Source organism: Rhopalosiphum maidis, chromosome 3, assembly GCF_003676215.2.
Source record: "Rhopalosiphum maidis isolate BTI-1 chromosome 3, ASM367621v3, whole genome shotgun sequence".
NCBI classification, from domain to species: domain Eukaryota; kingdom Metazoa; phylum Arthropoda; class Insecta; order Hemiptera; family Aphididae; genus Rhopalosiphum; species Rhopalosiphum maidis.
This window is the reverse complement of record NC_040879.1, coordinates 30,061,376-30,080,752: the sequence shown is the minus strand read 5'-3', so window position 1 is coordinate 30,080,752 and position 19,377 is coordinate 30,061,376. Positions and strand designations below refer to the sequence as shown.

At 27.3% G+C, this 19,377-nt stretch overlaps 2 protein-coding genes across 2 annotated transcripts; both read right to left on the bottom strand.

Moving 5' to 3' along the window:
- LOC113557881 lies at positions 1-543 on the bottom strand. Its single transcript, XM_026963421.1, has one exon. It carries the CDS (start codon positions 541-543, stop codon positions 1-3), a length of 543 nt encoding a protein of 180 aa, XP_026819222.1.
- A 2,541-nt stretch (positions 544-3,084) lies between these two features.
- Positions 3,085-18,501, bottom strand: LOC113558560. Its single transcript, XM_026964052.1, has 5 exons — positions 18,224-18,501; positions 10,858-11,049; positions 10,109-10,242; positions 7,883-8,121; positions 3,085-3,395 (listed from the first exon to the last, which is right to left on the bottom strand). The coding sequence occupies exons 1-5, from the start codon at positions 18,303-18,305 to the stop codon at positions 3,185-3,187; spliced, it is 858 nt and encodes a 285-aa protein (XP_026819853.1). The 5' UTR covers positions 18,306-18,501; the 3' UTR covers positions 3,085-3,184.
- Between the last annotated feature and the right edge of the window lie 876 nt (positions 18,502-19,377).

The window sequence follows — 19,377 nt, the reverse complement described above, 5'->3', positions numbered from 1 at the left end:
CTAGGTATATAAATGTGAGTCTGAAACAGGCAAGTTCATTATTGATCTATCAGTAACAGATACTGGAGCATAGTCATCTCCAAAAATAAAAGGATTAAAAGGCCACAGTCCCGTTGCATTGAATCCGTTTACTGCGTTTAGAAGAGTAGCTCCTTTTAAATAAGCTGGACTGATGATTTTAACAATATCATATTGATTAATTATACGACCACTATACGATTTTTGGAAAACATTAATCTCTCGTTCAAAAAACTTTTTGATGGGACCAAAATCAGATTTATCCAATGGTTGCATTTTATGCGTTGTGTGAGATACAAAGGAAGCAAATGTAATGTGCTTTTCAACAGCAAATTTTAAAGCATGGTAATACTTATGCGACTCATGGTAATCTAAGACTAAAATTACTTTTTTATCTGGTGTGTGTCGCACTATTTTTACAAAAAATTGAAGCCACATCAAAAATAAATCACCGTTTGTCCAACCACTAGTAGAACAATGCCCTTTGGAGCCAGAAGGAGCCCCATCCATCAACCTTGGTTGCATCTTTTGTCTTGCAAAAATAAAAAAAGTGGGATAAAAGAGCTAGTTGTATTACAGTAACTAATAACTGTTGTTAGCTATCCTCGCTCAGCACTAAAAATAACTCCAACTTGTTTTTTTTTCCAGTAATTGAAAACACTTAAGGGGGTTTATTAATTATTGTTGAAATACCAGTCTTATCCATGTTGTAAACTCTAGTGACATCCGAATCACAAATGCTCTTCCAATAATTTAAAAAATCGTTAACTTGTGGCCAATTAAATCCTCTAACTCGAGCCACAGAAGTTGACTTTGGAGTTCTTAGAACAATATTAGGACTACATTTTAGATAATCATTTTAAATGAGCTAACCAATCATCACCAGCTAACCCTGATATGTCTCAACTTTTTAGGTGATCAATAATCAACAATTTTTGAGAATATACAGCTACCAAATTTTTAGTCAGACTTAGAAAGACCATAAAAAACCGAATCCATTATTTTTAAATAGCTAACTAGTTCTTGTTCTTGGGGAAAAAGTAGATCTAAACCTGCCAAGATATTTCTCAATACGACCTGATTAAATATGCCTATACAATGTTGAAAACGGAATGTTGTACATAACGGATGCAGTCAATATTTTGGTACTATTTTGACATTTAAACTTAGCTATTTGTAGATCATTTTCAGTCCAATTACCTTGTTTTGTCTTACGGACATATTTATAAACCATCTAGAAAAATATAAATTATACATTAAAGGATAATTAATTTTTTGTTAAAATTAGAACAATTTATGAGAAATATTCTATTCAATTTTTAAAATTTTTAATGAAGTGAAAAATTATTAATCGACAATAATTAAAATAAATATAAATAGGTTATAAATAGCTATTTTTTGGAATTCTTACAGTGTTGAAAATGGTCGCATTAAAATTTAGTGAAAATGTATACAATTATAAAGATGTTTATTTTATAGGTAAAACAAAAGACTATAACATTGAATTAATTTACCATTTTATCTTTAACTAAGGAACTTAAAGACTAAAAACTGTTATTGATTTTCTTTAAACAATTTTATAAAATATGAATTTTATTGTTAAACAGTTGTTTCTAATCTTTTATTTTGTTATTTACAATTATTATATTTTAAAATATTGTGTCATGTTTTAATTTCTACTACTCATTTTCGATACAGTTTTGTCTATAAAAGATATTTTTATTTGTGCAGTTGTATATTACTATTATGGCCAATGTCAGAAAATATTAAAATATATTTTTGATTGATGAGCCAATGTCAATTTCTATTCTTTATTTTAGTAACTTTATTGTTAGTTTATTAAAATAACTATGGAAAAAAGAAAAAGAAATTGAACCATAACAATTATATTATATTAAAATTTAAGAGACATTTTTAAAAATGGGCAATTTTAATAATAGTTTCCCAACAATGGGCATTTTTGACATTGACCCTTCTTGCACCAAAACACAGAATTACTTTTTGGAAAAATAAAAATAGTAAAATGTCAGAGCTATATCAGCTTCAAAAAATATTTATAACAGTACCATCCATACAGGTAATGTAATATTACTTTGTATAAATTTTAAACTGTATTAACTTAATAAATTTGTTTCTTGTTATAGGTGACTGTAGAAAAGTTGTTTTCGTCATTAAGTTTATTTTGAATAATTTACGGTCAAATATAGACATTTAGTAAAATACTAAAAATAAAAATAAAAGTGAAATGTATTTATGTATTATAAAAATATAAGTTATGAAAATTAGAATTTTGTTTTTTTGTTGTTATAATCCATAAATAATTTTGATAAATTTAACTATTTAAGTACATATTTAACATTCAACTTATTGCTTAGAGTTTATAAAGGTTATTGTTTTATAATTGTATTTTAATAAAAGTAATAAGACTAAAAAGGTTTAAGTTACAAAATATTACATTTGTCTAATATCTTGATGTAATTTCAAGTCTACCAGTTGTTATTGATTAGTAAATAATAGGCTTAAGTTTTTTCTTGATATTTTTAATTTTTTATCTCTAGGAGAAAATTTGTAGTCATTAACACAAATAAGAAAGTGTTGTATTAAAAATACTTCAATTTTTTTTTTTAATAAAAATCTTGTATATGAGTGATTAACCAGTCCAAAAACCTTAGTAGTAGAAAACCGGTTTAAAAACAAAGACTTTTATTTTGATAATTAAAATTGTTGAGCAAAAACGTTAGTATAAAAAAAACGATTTTAAAAACCAAAAACAAAACCTCCAAATTTTGTTCGGTTTCCGTCACTGCACCGTCGCATCACCATTGTCAAGTACAGGCAACGAAAAGTAAGTTAAAACTGCTACAAAAATTATAAAAATAACTAGTGGATTTACAAATAAATACGAACATGAAATAATCTTATTGTTTTTCAGACCTGTTCTGTGGCCAAGTACTCCTGATTGTAGTATTTTTGTAGCATTTACTCTATACCATTGATTTGTTTTAATTTGTAAATTTTTAAATAGTATCCAAGTACACAATAAAAAATTTATAATTGTACGTTTAATAGAAAAAAAACACAAAGGTTATTTGATAGATGTAACAAAAAAAAAATGTTACAATAGAATTTGGAACAAATAGTATTACTTATTATATTTTTATAATCATTATTTACGTCCAAAACCTTGAATCCAACTATAACCTGTAATATCTGAGAATGAATTTGATGTTGCTGAACGCCTACGTCTGAACTGGAATTTCAAAAGCTGCTGCATGACCTCGATTGATAGTGGTTGTCGTGATGTATTTTTGTCTTGGGTTTCAGACGTGTTAGTACTATCAATGGACATAACTGAACCACGTTTACCATCTCCATCTCTTTTCGAGGAAACAAAAAAATATTAATTAAATAGTTAATTGAAATGACAACGCATTCAGTAATAATTATTAAATTACTCTCAATTATTTACCTAATATTAATTATACCTATTAATACCTACTATTTAGTATAGTTTAATAATATGTCATCATTCGTCAAATTTGTCCATAACACCCCAACAAACTACAATGCTTATTACTTTAACTTTTACTCAAAGCTCAATATTTACGATTTAAAAAGTTAAATTACTCTTAACTATGTTACATAACGAGTTACTTTTTTTTTTTAAATAATTTCTCAATAGGTAACCTTAAATTAAAATGTGTTTTATATTATTAGTTACAATCAGTTTATCACTTATATAGTCAGGTGAAAACCATTATTTTCCTAATACGAATCCCATAGATTAAAAAAGGATTTTTTTTAAGTTTATAATAAAAATAGAATCATAAATATAAATAAAAAGTATTTACATTTAAAACGATATTTAGACCATTGAGTAAAAGGCAGCAATTTCGTGTCTGTCTGTCTGACTGACGGGACTTTTAAGTCCAGAGAAAAAAATCATATAAAATTAAATTGGAGTATAGGAGATCAATTTTAGTGGTGCGAGGATTACTGACAAATCAATCACCATATACAAAAACTCTCTCGCTCAGAAACAAAAAAAAATCAATAAAAGAAGAAAAACTAGATTTTCCGTCTCAAGGGATGTAAGAATTGAAAATACGGGAGTACACATGTCCGTCAAGTTGGCACCAGCACAATATGCTACGACCATCATTCATACATCAAAAAATTGCTAGTAATTTGCTAGACTTTGCTAGGTAATTTTCAGAATTTGCTAGTAATTGGGTAGTTGCAAAATATGAATTCTGGCATATGCAGACGACTTAGTACTATTAGCGAAGTGTGAGGAAAATCTTATTGAGTAAGCTAAAAAAATATTAAATACTGCCAAAAGATTAGATTTAGAAATAAATGCTGAAAAAACTGAATATATGATTGTGCAGAGAGGAAAGTTGTCGGATCATGTACACCCGTATCTAGAGATTTGACCGTAAAAATTTAAGAGAGTATAAGAGTTTAAATATCTGATATCGAACTTGACACAAAAAAACAATTAACTCGCCGAATTTAAAGCAAGACTTCAGTCCGATAATAAATATTGCTATATCGCACTCTCATCCGTCCAGTGATGGTAATGAAACGTGGACATTACGAAAAGCTGAGCAAAATAAAATTTTTATTTTTAAAAGAAGAATTTTCAGGCCACGTTTGAACAAAATCACGGGAGAATGGAGAATTTGCAAAAATTAAGAACTTGAATCACTATACTAGGGTAGCGTGGCTGTATATAATGCAGTTTGCACCCGACGTTACAACGTTTAGAGACGTTTAATTGTGGCCGCCTCGGATGTTGTTTTGCATAATATGCACCATTCACACAATTTTACGTGTTTACGCGTATGTGCGCATCTCGCATATTACAACGACTTGGACGACGGCGCGACGGCTACCGCCTCGTCAAGTGTTGAGCCACTGTCTATTATAGCTTATAACGTTACAATCAAACAGCCAGTGCCGGGTTAACGGATATGCTGCCCTTTACAAACCTTGTACCGTTCATAAAAAAAATAAATATTTAAATAAAAACAGTGCTAAAATTGTTTAGTCTATAATTCATCAAAATGTAATGCATTGAATAGAACAAAAGTTATTGACGTTATTGCATAAATGATATGTCAAATAATGCTGTTCCACCACTTATATTTAATAAGCCACAAATAAAAAAATGTAATGTAATAAATAGTATAGAACCGCAGTCTGAATAGTATTATAAATTAGGTTATTTATGACTAGTTGTATGTTGTACGTTTGTTTTTCAGTCTATATGCTATAATATGACTTGGCAAGACTGAGCAGTGAGTACGACTACGGTATACGAGAATCGAGAGACGAATAATAAAATAATAGATAGTATAATAAAAATTAAAAACAATTGCTCGATATAGTGTATAAATAAAACATTGGAAACATTTAATATTAAATTTAATAATATATTGGTTATAAATAGTTATAATCAGGGCTAAGATTTATATGCAATAACATGTTTTTTTGCATCTTCTGATTATTGATTTTGTCAGTAATGTCCACGAATCACCTTAAGATGAGATAAATTGTGGTGTTTTTATTTTGCATGTTTTTGCATATTTTGGATAAAATGCATATTATTATATATATTGAATAAAACGAATATTAATGCATATTTCGATTGTAAGAATACAAAAATGCATGTTTTATAGTATATTTCGTGATTAATATTTATAATTTAATATTAATATTTCTTATTTATTTAATTATAGCCTTGCGCTGATTAAAGTATAAAACTTTGTTTTTTTGTCAAACATAAATTTTATTTTTATAAATACAATTTTGTGGTACAATAGGTATGCGATAAAATCTTCAGTCGATATAAATCAATACTACGATCCAATCGCCGATCATTTATAATCGAAAATTTAAAAAAGTATGTGGTCGTAGCATGTAACACGTATTTCCACTATTCAATGTAAATTATAAATTTTATTTTATTTCTCGATTATACTATACTAAGACAAACAGCCAATCACTGATGTATTTCAAAAAATAAATAGTTTTTTGATAACTATATTTTTGTTTTTATCTTATAAAAATTTAAATGCATATTTTTGCATATTTTGGTAAATAAAATGCATATTTTACAATTTTTTATTGCATACAAATCCTAGCCCTGGTTATAATACAATTATACTTTACAGACACAAAAACGATTATCAGTCAATGTGTATTACAGTAAACATATTGTATACAAATTAAAATCGAAAATAATACGATAATAAGAACGAAAATAAAAATGCGTTGGTTATCCGAACTCTCTAATAACACAGGTTGCTAATAATGTCTTGACCTGATAACTCAGTGAATGACAATAAAATAATATATTATATTACTATTATAATTATTTTGTTACCACATTTTTCAAAATGTAAGAACCAATTCATAATTTTGTGTTTAATAATTTCTTTAACAGTACCGTTTGAATTTTTTAACGAATAAAAAGTAAATATCCAGATTCTAGAATAATTAAAGCTAAATATTTTTTTTTATTTATTTATAACTTTATATTTTAAATATTATTTTATATAACAACTTTTATACGAGGAACTGTAAAACAAAATTCGTTCTCAAAAAATATTGAAGACAAATGTGTATTTTTAAACATAATTTGGTACCTAAAATTATGAAATACTAACTTAACTTAATGTGTATTAAACAGAAGTATTAATTATTTATTATGACGCATCAATAAAAAAAATATGATTCTATCAAATTCGAAAAACAAGCTTTATCAATTTTCCGGGGGCATAATAAGAGGGCTTTGAATAGAAAAGGTTAGATTTTTTTAAAAAAAAAAAATTCTTGATGAAAACAATTATATCTAAGTATATTATAGGTTATTTTGCAATATTTCAAAAAAATATTATTTGTAACAAATATACTATTTAATTCTTAAAAACAATTAACAATGTGTCAGTGCTGGGCTATTTTCCATTTTCCGGGTTTCCGGAAAAACCTTAGTATAGCAAATTCTGAAAACTACCTAGCAATTTTTTGACACTACTTTCGAACCGATCAGACAATGTGCCAGTGCTGTATCAAGTTGGCACCGGCATGCTTGAATTTTGATTTTCACTTAAACGAAATACTAGCAAATTCTGAAAATTACCTAACAAAACCTAGCAAATTACTAGCAATTTTTTGATGTATGAATTATGGTCGTAGCATATTGTGCCGGTGCCAACTTGACAGACATGGAGTACACTGGCAATTTTTCGTCCAACACCTTGAAGATGCGAGGTTCGCAGTTCAAAGGCAATAAAATCGAAGCATCACTCCTAAAAGTTGCATATTTTTGTGTTACAATGAAAAAAAAAATTGTGTCTCAAAATATCACAATATATTAAACAATGTTCTCAAAATTCATTATCATCATAAAGAATTATTAATTTCTATGTTATAGTATTTTTCATTAATTATTTAAAAAAAGTCCTTAATTATGTCCTTAATTTTTGCATTGTATATATGTAAAAAAAAAGGACTACATGACCAACAGGACTTTTGAGTCCAAACTGTAGATCACCAACGGGATCTGAAAGTCCCAGGATTAAAAAAAAAATGAAGTAGTAAAAATGAAAATAAAACATTATGCTGTTACTAAAAAATTGCATAAAAATTGAATTATGAAAAAAAAATGACTATTTAATGTATTTCACGCTTTGGTCAGGACAGGGAAATGGAAACAAAAATTTTAAGCCCAATTCAATGATCAACTCATAACATGATTACTACACACAACACTGCTATATACGTACTAATCTATACTACAACATTATAAATTATAATTATAATAATAAGAAGTGAGGCGTTTCTTAATGAGACTTACCTCTTGTCGCTGACTTGAACTGCTGGCTTCTCGTACTGCTTATCTATCGGTTGTGATGTTATTGGCCCACCAAGTTTAGTCTTGTTAAATATCAGCAACATGGACCCTTCATTAAACTCAGGAATATTTTTAGGGATCAAGGATGAGTGGGAAAGCATATGTAACAAGCCATGACACGAAGTGTTTCCGCTAACCGCCAACCTGACTGCTGAGGCATTTCCGTCAACTGTCTCGTATAACTGTGGTAAGGACGAGATAATAAAAACCAAAATTAATTAATATTATGTAAGCCAACTCAGATTATAGGAAACTACGATTTCAAGTAAAAATGGAATAATTATAGGATTAAATACAAATTATATCAAGTTGTCATGCATATGTTTTTAGTTTTTACAAATAAATAAATAATATTTAAAGTATTATTGTAAAAAAAATAAAAATGTAAATATTGTCATATTGACAAATATAGTTAGTTCTGTATATAATTAAAAGCATTCTAAACTATAAACCATTTAATATTACTACATAATTTTGGTATCAAAGGACCAGCTTACGACTTATTAAGCTCGTACTTAAAAAATAGGAAACAAAGTCTAATAGTATCCAATATTCCTTAAGTATAGAAACATAAACCCTAAGTGAAACACCTAAAGGTACCAACCACTTTTTTCCCACACTATTTAATACACAAATTAATCAAATAAGCAACTTAAGAAACATGGCAAATTAGTATGTTACATTTATGACACTGTTCTTTGTATTGAAGGTACCTTCTGGGATGAAGTATTTACATACATACAAGAATACAAGATGATATGAGAAAAATTAATAACTTACTATGTGCAAATAACCTATTCCTTGATTTAAATAAAACTTACATATTAATATATAACCACATTATATATCTAAGTAAGACCAATCGACTATTACCAACTTGTGTATTCATGAATATTAATGTTTAAATTTAAAATCATGTACATTTCAAACTACATGAAAGTTAGTAAAACCTGGTAAATATCTTGGCATTGAAATGTGACATAACCTTAAATGACTAAACCATATTAGCGATAAAACTAAGAAAAATAATCTATACTTTCAAAACTTTAACTAATTTACTAGAAATGAAGAAAATTAGAATCGTTTATCTATTATTAGTTGAATAAATAACTATGGTATAACAATTATGATACAACGGTAAATCCACTAAATTGTGAGATCGATTAAGACTAATATCAAGCGTATATCCTGACATCCTAAGCTTACTGCAAAAGTCGTATAAATACTCGGCTCTGCGAAAGAGCTATTCTCACACCACTAAACAATTCGGCTGATGAATTAAATGACTCCATTTTAGAAATGTTTATGGGCACACTGAGAGAATATCTTGCTTTAGACTCGGTGCCAGCTGCTCAATCAACGAATTTCTTAATTCATTAGATCCCCTGGATTTTCACTGTACAAGTTGCGATTGAAAATAGAAACTCCAACTATGCTGCTTCAAAATCTTAACCCTTCCAGATTTTGCAACAGAACGCGGTTGAAAGTTACAGATTAGCGTAATAATGTGATCGAAGCTATTATTCTTATGGGTCCCACCGCCGGGGAGCTTGCTTTTATTACAAGAATTCTTTTGATTCCTTCAGACTTGACAATAAAGTTCAAAAGAGTACAGTTTCCAGTTACAGTTTCTTTCGCAGTCACCATCAATAAGTCGCAAGGGCAGACATTTACACGAGTGCGAACTGTTCTGCGCGAAGATTGTTTTTTGCATGATCAGCCATACGTAGCTCTTCAGAACCGGAAATCCTTTGAATCAATTAATTTTACTGCTGATGACGGATAAAACAAAAAATATTGTGTATACAGAAATTTTGTAAATTTCATTTTTTTTTAATAAGGTGAACTTTTTTTTTGCTTAGGATACAGGTACATTAATAACAATTTTCCGAATAATTTCTGCGTATTCTAGATTTATTTGCAAATTACTCCTAACCTGGGATTACTCACACTCACGCTTGAGCGGAGCCGTGACGGGTATGCTAGTATGAATTATAAAATTAAAAATACTAAATTACTAACATATAATTTATTATTTGTGAATATATTATTTTTCTGATAACAATATACCTCTTAATATTAATAAATAAAAAATAAATCAATTATAAGGAATTGAAAAACGGAATGATAAATCTGATTTAAATACTAATTTAAACTAGATATACTTACAGCACATCTATAATCAAGTCTTCCTCCCTTGTAAAAAGCTTCATCGTACAGTTTAATGTACGTAGGTCCCTTATTGGCGTCATCTGGCAGCCAGAGTGATTTTGTCAGGCAGTACAAATTAAAATGTTCCATACCTTTAATAATGTGCCCATGAATAACAAAAAATATACAAGAGCTCGGTTACTGATAAAATGTGAATGTATTAAAATATTAGATTATATTTATTCCTTATTCAATGAGGGATACAACCATCAAGCATTATGAGAGTTGATTTGTAGGCCACCAATGAAAATATAATACCTAAACTATTAAATGTCTTTTAAGTTTGGTAAAAAAAATAGATATGGTATACAAATTAATTAAATTTACGGAGCATCTACCTTAATATCAAAATGTTCATTTTGATGTCATTTTATCGTTTTAATACTTTCTTATGCTTCACAAATCATAAGAAAACAAATTCATAAAAAAATAAATATATTTATACCTATTTCAATTGTATTTATTATTTTATTTTTAATCAAATAAGTTTATAATAATATTTTTATCTATGTGATTATTATTTCCTATTTTTTTTTTGATAAGTAAAAAACTAATAAAAAGCAACGCAATTAAGTATCATAATAAATGTTTCAGCTGAAAGTAACATGTATTAAAATGTTTTGCAGATAATGTGGTATATTGGGAAATTTAATACTGCCTGAGGCTAAAACCCGTACTTTTAACAAAATAATAGTTTTTATATGTACCCTGGTCACGACAACTTTGCACGTAATTTTGCACACCGTTAAACCATAAGTTGAATGATTGTTTTATTATGTCACTAGAATTGTAGTTGATGTAGGCACAACCACCGATTTTCAACGAAAGCGATATCATCGTGGTTACTTCATATTCTGCGGATTCAAGCGGTGGACATCTAGATAGTCTTCCTGGAAGAACTGTAATAAATAGTAAATAAAAGGTAATTAGTTGGTTTAGTTTTTATAATGGGTAAGTTATGCGTGTTACGAGAAAAATCAAACTGGATAAATGGCATTCGGAAAAATAGTAAGTTACTCAAACAAAATTGCATTAAGTTATTGAGTTGTAAATATAGGCGTACCTCTCATTAGGTATGATTTTTTTGTCTTCAGTGCAATAACAGACTAACCCAAAAAAATGTTATTTTGAGATAATGACATTAATGGCAACCTCAACTCATAAAATTCAATGCAAAAATGGTCTAAACCACCTTTACTTAATATTCACCAGATAGAGACGCCTAATTCGTTAATGCATTTTAATATTATAAATAATTTTAAGTGCAAGAATGGACTATAGTGGGTTAGTCCATTTATATGTACTTGGTTTTTTATTAAATATGAGTTAGTCCATTTGTTACGTCTCATCACAAATGAAAACACGAGTGATTTAAATAAAACATGTAATATGCGAATATGAAGTATTGCATTTTTGAAGACTAATTCCAAAGAGAATATTATAATTTTTTGGTAAATTAATATCCATGGCTTAAATAATTGTTTGTAATTAATTAGCCATATTGGTATGACCATCATTAGTATTATTAATACTGTTCATAATATTTTTTTTTATTGCTATATTTTTTAACAAACTTTTTTAACTACTTATTTACGATTCAATAAGTAGTTCAGTAGCATGGATATTGAAAAGGAATTGGAAAGTAAGTACCAATATTACTGTTAATATGTTAACTTAGGTTAGTATACGTGATCAATTAATTTTTAGATTTATTTGACAATTATGATGATTTATCAGAACTTGCTAATTCGGGTTCAGAATACAATTCCTCTGAAAAAAGCGACTTAGATTCTTCGCCTTCAGAGCAAGAACAAGGTGAGAGTATACAAGTCAAACTAAAGGGAAGAAAACGGGTTAAAAATGAAAAAACATGCAAACATCGTATTTATTTACTATAATTAAAGTATGCGATAAACAACGCTCGTATACTCAAAATCCTAACTCTAGAAGACAAAAATCTCGTGTATATGTTTTGTTAGATTCTAGTGGAATTGAAGTCAAGGCTTGCAAAATTTTTTTTTCAAAATACACTTTTAGTAGGGTTTTAAAAAATAAAGCACAAAAAAGTACCCCTCCCAGTGACTGTAGAGGAAAGGGTCCATCGGTAAATAAGACGTCTTCGGGAAAAATTGCTGAGGTAAAAGATTTTAAAGAGAAATTTCCTACATATCAAAGCCACTACGCCCTTCACAAATCGATTAATCGTAAATACATGTCACCTGATTTAAACATCATAAAATTATATTCACTCTACACTGAACAAGCTACAAATCCTGTGTCAAACTTGTATTTTGCATTTTTTAAACAAATTTATTACAACACAGCATTTAATTATGTATTCCGATCAGTGTGGTAATCAAAATCGAAATATTAAGTTATCTCTTTTGTGTCAGTATATTGTATCTAGTCCTGTGTAATGATAAAGAAAATGCTGGTAAGTTAATTGGGGACTATTATATACTTTTAAATCATTATTTGTTAAATAATTATAACCTGATGATATTACCTCTCTGATTCCTGTGTCAATTTGCTTGTTGCAATCGCAGTTCGTATTCAAAATATAACGTGATGTGATTGATTTATATATTAAAATAATTACACCCTTTTTTTTTTAAATTAACTATTTATTTATATTTAACTTTATTTTATAAACACATGAATTATATTTTAACAAAAGTTTCACAATTAAATAATTGTATACGCCTTTTGTATAACGATCTGCGTAGTCTTTTACACTCGCATATAAATCCTTATACAAAAAGACGGCAACAGCACACAGGGCCCTGTCGGCGACTACTAGTCTTCTTATATATCTAATTCTTATACAGATTAGAGTGTGCGGGAGTGTATATGTGCATATGTGTGAGTTTTATCTTATATTTAAAGCTATCAATTATTATAATTATTATACATATGTTATTATTACAATTATTATGTATATTATAGTATTTTATTGAATATTATTTATTATACATTTAAAATTTAAGATATATGATGGCTAAGCGCACATCATTACACCTGAATACACTTTTAAAATATAGATCTTACATTTTTGGTTAGTGGGCATTCATACTTGCCATGTGATTTAGACTTTGGTCTGGTTGAAAAACAAAAAAATTATTTTCTAACATTTTTATTTCAGAACATTGGAATAATGTTATTTTGGCGGCACGCAAACGTAACCCCTTTATAATTATTTATATGGAAAAGAGCGATTTTTTTTCAACAAAAAAATTAGAATGTAATATCACACAGAAAAATTGATGTTGATAAGTCTAAAGTGGAGTGGTTAAAAATTCAATGGTTGAAATTTTCTTTCAAAATGCCTTTTAAAATATTTTTTAAGTATTCAAACAATGAAATAACTCTTTTTAGTGAATTTAATTTAGAAAAACGAAATACCACACTGATCGTTAATTTAAATTTACTTTACCCTAATGGAAACTGTATACATCCACTGAAAAAGAAAGATCTGTTATGTTTACTTTATTTTGTTCCTCCAATTCATCATGAGTTTTATAATAGTCTTAAAATCAATATTCAAAACATCGATGTTAATGAACTACCTTTAGTAGATGACAACTTTAGTGATGATGAATGATGAATGAAAAAAAAAAATTTTTATTTTTCTTAAATTAAGTAGTTCATGTGTTAAGAAATGTTAAATTTTGTTTTTTTTTATTTTATAGTTTTATAAAAGTATTAATAATATTATTAGGTATGTTAAGAAAGTTTATAGGTATCTTGTTTTGTTAATAAAATGTTAAAAAAAAACTTATAATTTTTTATACTAAAATGTTTTGTTAAATTATAAAGTTTTGAAAATTTTTAAATATTTATGCTTTTTCTTTTATCATTAAATACTATACAATATACTTATGTTGTGATTCATGTACAAGATAAAGTTAATGAACAAATGAACTAACCCACATTTATAAAAAAAAATGATAATTTTAAAATGGACTAACCCACATAAAGTCAAGTGGGTGTGATTTTCAAAAAAATTAATGCAGCAACCATAAGTACTTCTTTGATCAAAACTAATATGATAAAAATAAAAATAAATACATCTTTGGCAGTTGAAAAAAAATATTCATAAAAATATCATTTATTATTTTTTGCATAGATTTTAATATCATTAATATAAGGTTAATCCGTTATTGCACTGAAGGCCTCTTTACAATTATTGTAAAATGCAAAATTGTGTTTGTATGTAGTAGATTATTATCTATTTATTCTCATTTTTAAGTCTACGATTATCTCATTGAGTAAATAATACATGTAGGTGTCATTTCCTATATTACCTGTATGTGGTAGAACAAAAAACAAATCAAACAGTTATCAAAATCATATTCACATATCGATCAGTAATTACTGTGGATCCCATTTAGGTACCTTATTAACAATTATATATTCAAAAAAAATAGTAAGTACTTAGTAAATTGATAAATTATTTATGATCACTTATCAAAACAAATAAACCAATATCTTTTGCTTAAGTAATTAAATAAATAGTAAAATATACTTGCACATACAGTTATATTGTATAATTAATAAATTGTTCTTTTTTTTTTTTTTAATTATTGAAATTAGAATGAAATTCCAAGTGATACAATATCAAATAACTTAAATCATTATCTTATTAGTTCAAACTTTTTTTTGAGTAACTATTCAGAATAGGCTATTTTACAAGTTTTTGTCTTAAACCCTTATTTTATAGGTAATAGGTATCTCTAATTTGTGATTATAATGTTCTTTAACTGTACATATTTTTAATATTATTATAATTTAAAGTTGCAATTTAATTTTTCCTAAATTCTTGGTATGAACAGAGAGTATCAAGAAAATAATAGCTCTAATGATTTAAATCATAGATTCTCAAACTTTTTTCATGCATCGCCCACTTTGAGAATCAAAAATTATCCAGCGCCCCATAAAAATTTTTAAGCTTACCATCTGTAACGCATTTTAAAAACAGTAGTCATGCCGGCTATGACAGTCGTAAAATCAATTACGAGGACATATAGTAGGAGCTTAATTTTAGTTTGAAATTTAACAAGTTTAAAAAGTACATAATACTTTTTAATCCGTATTCCCCTCTATTCTATTTCAACGTCACCAACATTTCTTAGGGTCTTATACCACCTCCCCTGAAGACTATCAACGCCCACAGGGGGGCGCTATTGCCCACTTTGAGAATGACTGATTTAAATGAATTTTGTATGATTTAAAACAACAAATTTCAACCTCTAAGTTTTTAAATTAAAATCTTAGAACATATATTAAAGTATCTATACTTGTAATTTATGTATTAATTGATTTATAATTTAATTGTATAGGTTACTGATTTTTTTAAGTTTGTTCATATATAAACTTAAATAAAAATAGTTACTCAAGTTTTCTAGCATAATTTTAAAACTATTTCAAAACATAAATTATCATATTTTTATTTGTTCCTACATTGTGTCTTATACTTACAAAAGCTTTAAGATCTATGTATCTTAAAACAATTTTGAAAATGTTATTTAACAATAATTAATATTATATTTTAATGTAAATATTTTTAGATATATATATTTTTTTTTTATTTATCAAGTTTAGTATATTATTATTTATTGACCAAAATATTATGTTTATCACTTTTTCAAGTAAAGCATCCAAATGATATGACAGAATTCAACAATTGTGTACAAAATAAACCAACAGATTCTACATAAAAATATAACTTAAATTAAGCAAGATTGATAAAGTTTAATCAATGAAAAAAAAATTAAATCAAACGAGTTTGATAAAATTAATTTAAACCTTATAATTGTTACTCGATTACTTCATTCATTCATTAAGCTTCCAGTATTTATACTATAAATAATGCGAAGTTACATAAAAAATACAAAATGATAAATTAAATGGTCAGTGAATTAAATCAAATTAAATATGTATGTATTAAAGCAAATTGCTAGAGCATATTTCACAGATATATTAATTTTAATATTTTGAACATTTTTTTCTATTAAGCTTTTCTATTTCATATTATTATTAAGATTTATTAAATTGTATTAACTTCTTAATTTGAATTATCTAGATTTATAATTTTTATATTGTTTTAGATGATACATATAATTTATTATCCACTACACAAACTCTCAAACGTAGAAAATATGTCCAAAACAACTTTAGAAGTTTTAGGTATTTATTCGTTTTATTTAATTAATTTACATATTTATTTTATACATTTATATAATTTATATAAATTAGTTAATAAATGCTAATAGTTAATGCAGTGGTATATTTACGAGGAGAGATTAGAGAAATATTATCCACTATTTTGATCCCTTTTATTACTTGTATTTATATGATTATAGTTGTGTTTTTTCAATTTGTCATTTTATAAGTAAAAAAATATAAGGACACTCGACATCTACAACTTTAGTCAATCTCCCCCGCAAAGAAATCCCAAGTATGCCATTGGACTAATAGCTTAAGGGTTAAAAATGTTAAGATACTTCTGTCACAAATTAATTGATAGGTACATCACCTTAATTATGAAATATTTTATATAATAACAACTATCTATATAGAAATATAGAAATGTATTAACTTTTTAGTGATTAATAATTATAAATTAAAAGTAATTATTTTAAGTTTTTGGTTTTATAGAGTAAACAGTATAGATATGATTCTGTTCTAAATTAAGTAATAGATCAAAACAAAGAAAATGGAGTATCTGTTAAAATCACTAATACTCTTGAAGGTATACCATGTAATGTTGAAACTTAAGTACCTTATAACCCTATCACCAATAGTGTGCAACCCATACAATGAATTTAATTGTTTAAGTTGATGTTCAAGATATCAAGATATGGGATTAAAGATGTGTCAAGAGGATGCCTGTTTAATTCCAAGATTATTCATTAATCATATCTGTTGAAATGAAAGTTTAAGTAAACTTAGGAATTAGGTATTTACCTACGCAAATAATATGACTTTATGATTAATTTAACACTGTAATGTAACTATAATATAAATGTAACACATAATTGTGTCGCGGTCGTTTTCGCAATGACCGTGACTGCTTTTCTAAGTTTGCGAGAGCGCGACCTGCGACCAGTCAAGGTGCGGGTCAGTCTTAAAAGATTCATGGTTACCATATATACGTACGCTACTTTTGTCATATATATTAACCTTACGTTATAATAATATATATTTGTCGTAACATATTGTTTTTATTTAATATACCGAACCAGACACCTACAATTGAACTGCATCAGAAACTGTATACACAGTATGACATTAGGTTAATGAATGTCTCTGCGTAAATCAAAAAACCATATTTATATACATCATTGACTTCATACTCATAACCGTATAGTAATCAAAAGTTATGTCCTAATATGTAATAATATAACTAGAAAGTTTATAGTAAAATACAATATTGATACATGAACACATGTGCTTACAATTATAGATCACTAATATTAATTGTATACAACAATATCGAATTCTTAAGAACACAATGTTCTATCTACATCCAATATGTTCTTAGAATGTCATAATAGTGACTTTTAAAATGATTTAATTCTGTTCTTTTGTCAGTGCATATTAAATAGCTTTTAAGAGCTGGTGTATTAGCACATTTACATTTAAATTTAAATTTTAACGATCTGAACAACAAACAATGAATAAAGTTTTTATAAATGCTATAGCTCTACAAGTCTTAAAATACATATATAATAAATCTATCAAATATTTATCTAGGTAGCATTAATATTAAATTACTGTCAGAGTTTACTTTTCGGTTACCACTTACTTTAATTCCTCTTAAACGCATTTTTTTATATATATATATAATAATTTAACTTATTAATTAAGTTAAGTTAATGGTATTTGTTGATTTCATCTTAAACTTAATTCATGTGTTTATGTCTATTAACTTAATTTTAAAAAAAAAACTTGCCAAACCTTGCAAATTTATAAAAATATTTTAAAATATAATAACAGTAATAATATGAATAAATATAGTAGTTAAATTCTAACAAAATATGAAATGATAAATTTAATAAAATATGTACTTGCCTCCAAACATATTTGTTTGCAAGTCGGCTCTGGTACCAATACTACTGATGATAGTTATTATCAGTACAACTATCGACATCATGGTGTTGCCTTTTTGTAAATTTGGGCCGAGAAAACTAAGTAAATGCAAGTCAAACAAATTATGAGAATGAAACTAATGTAACCGGATATGTGAAAAAAAGTGTATTTGGATTTTGGAAGACTGAAGCACTGCAACTGATGAACTGGAACAAGACAGGAAACAGAATGCACACTACGACTAACAACGCTCCACTCTTTATGAGTTAGTTATATGAGCCGCGCTCGGCACTGGTATGCGTAGGTAAGCGTTGACAGTGCGGGGTAGTGGTGGTAGTCGTTCCCACCATAGAACAAAGATAATAGTCGTTCCCACCACCGGTTGTATAATATGGAATTTCAGAGGACAGGGATAACCGTCAACCATCCGAACAAAGAGCAAGAAGTAAAAGTGAGGATTTAGATAAACAACTGCAACATGGTCACGTACGTAATCTAGTCACTGAAAATCATAAAAAAAAAAAATAATATATATTTTATACTGAATGACTCAACTTACCGCTTTCAAAATGTACACAAATTATCGTGGACCATTTACCTAGCCCCTCCTACACACCTTACTGATTTTATTGAGTTAATAAAAACCCCATAGTTGTATAATTATTAAAGAGTGTATCTAGTATAATACTGAATCAGTAAAATAAGTTTTTTAAATGATTCAAACACGGCAAATATTATAAATTATAATACTTTTACGTGCATTATAGCATTGTATTTTAAATCAGTATAATGTAATTTTATGAAATATAATTCATGTATTACAACACTTGGCATAATATTAGCAATACACATACATGTCCTAAATTTCTGCTGACAAAAAAAAAATTCCTGTAGTACCACTATTTAAAGTATACTGGATACGGAACGCAGTGCTTTATTAACTCATATTTCAACGCAATAACTTCTTACGTTACGGCAAGACTGCTAGCGCGATCTCGTGTACATTATTGTGAACAAGCCGTGATAACTAATCAGTATTTCTCGCGCCTTTTTCAAAAACTTGATGTAATGAATTAATATTAATATATAACGAATTAACAATACAGATATTAATCTATTATTCTAAATTTTGATTA

What these genes read in the sequence shown, in the direction of transcription:
- LOC113557881 (XM_026963421.1), bottom strand. Translation starts at nt 543, where the DNA reads ATGCAACCAAGGTTGATGGATGGGGCTCCTTCTGGCTCCAAAGGGCAT.
- LOC113558560 (XM_026964052.1), bottom strand. Translation starts at nt 18,305, where the DNA reads ATGATGTCGATAGTTGTACTGATAATAACTATCATCAGTAGTATTGGT. An exon ending in GACTTGATTATAGATGTGCT is followed by an intron (nt 8,122 to 10,108) that starts GTAAGTATATCT and finishes TCCTTACCACAG; the next exon opens with TTATACGAGACAGTTGACGG. An exon ending in GTTCAAGTCAGCGACAAGAG is followed by an intron (nt 3,396 to 7,882) that starts GTAAGTCTCATT and finishes TTCCTCGAAAAG; the next exon opens with AGATGGAGATGGTAAACGTG.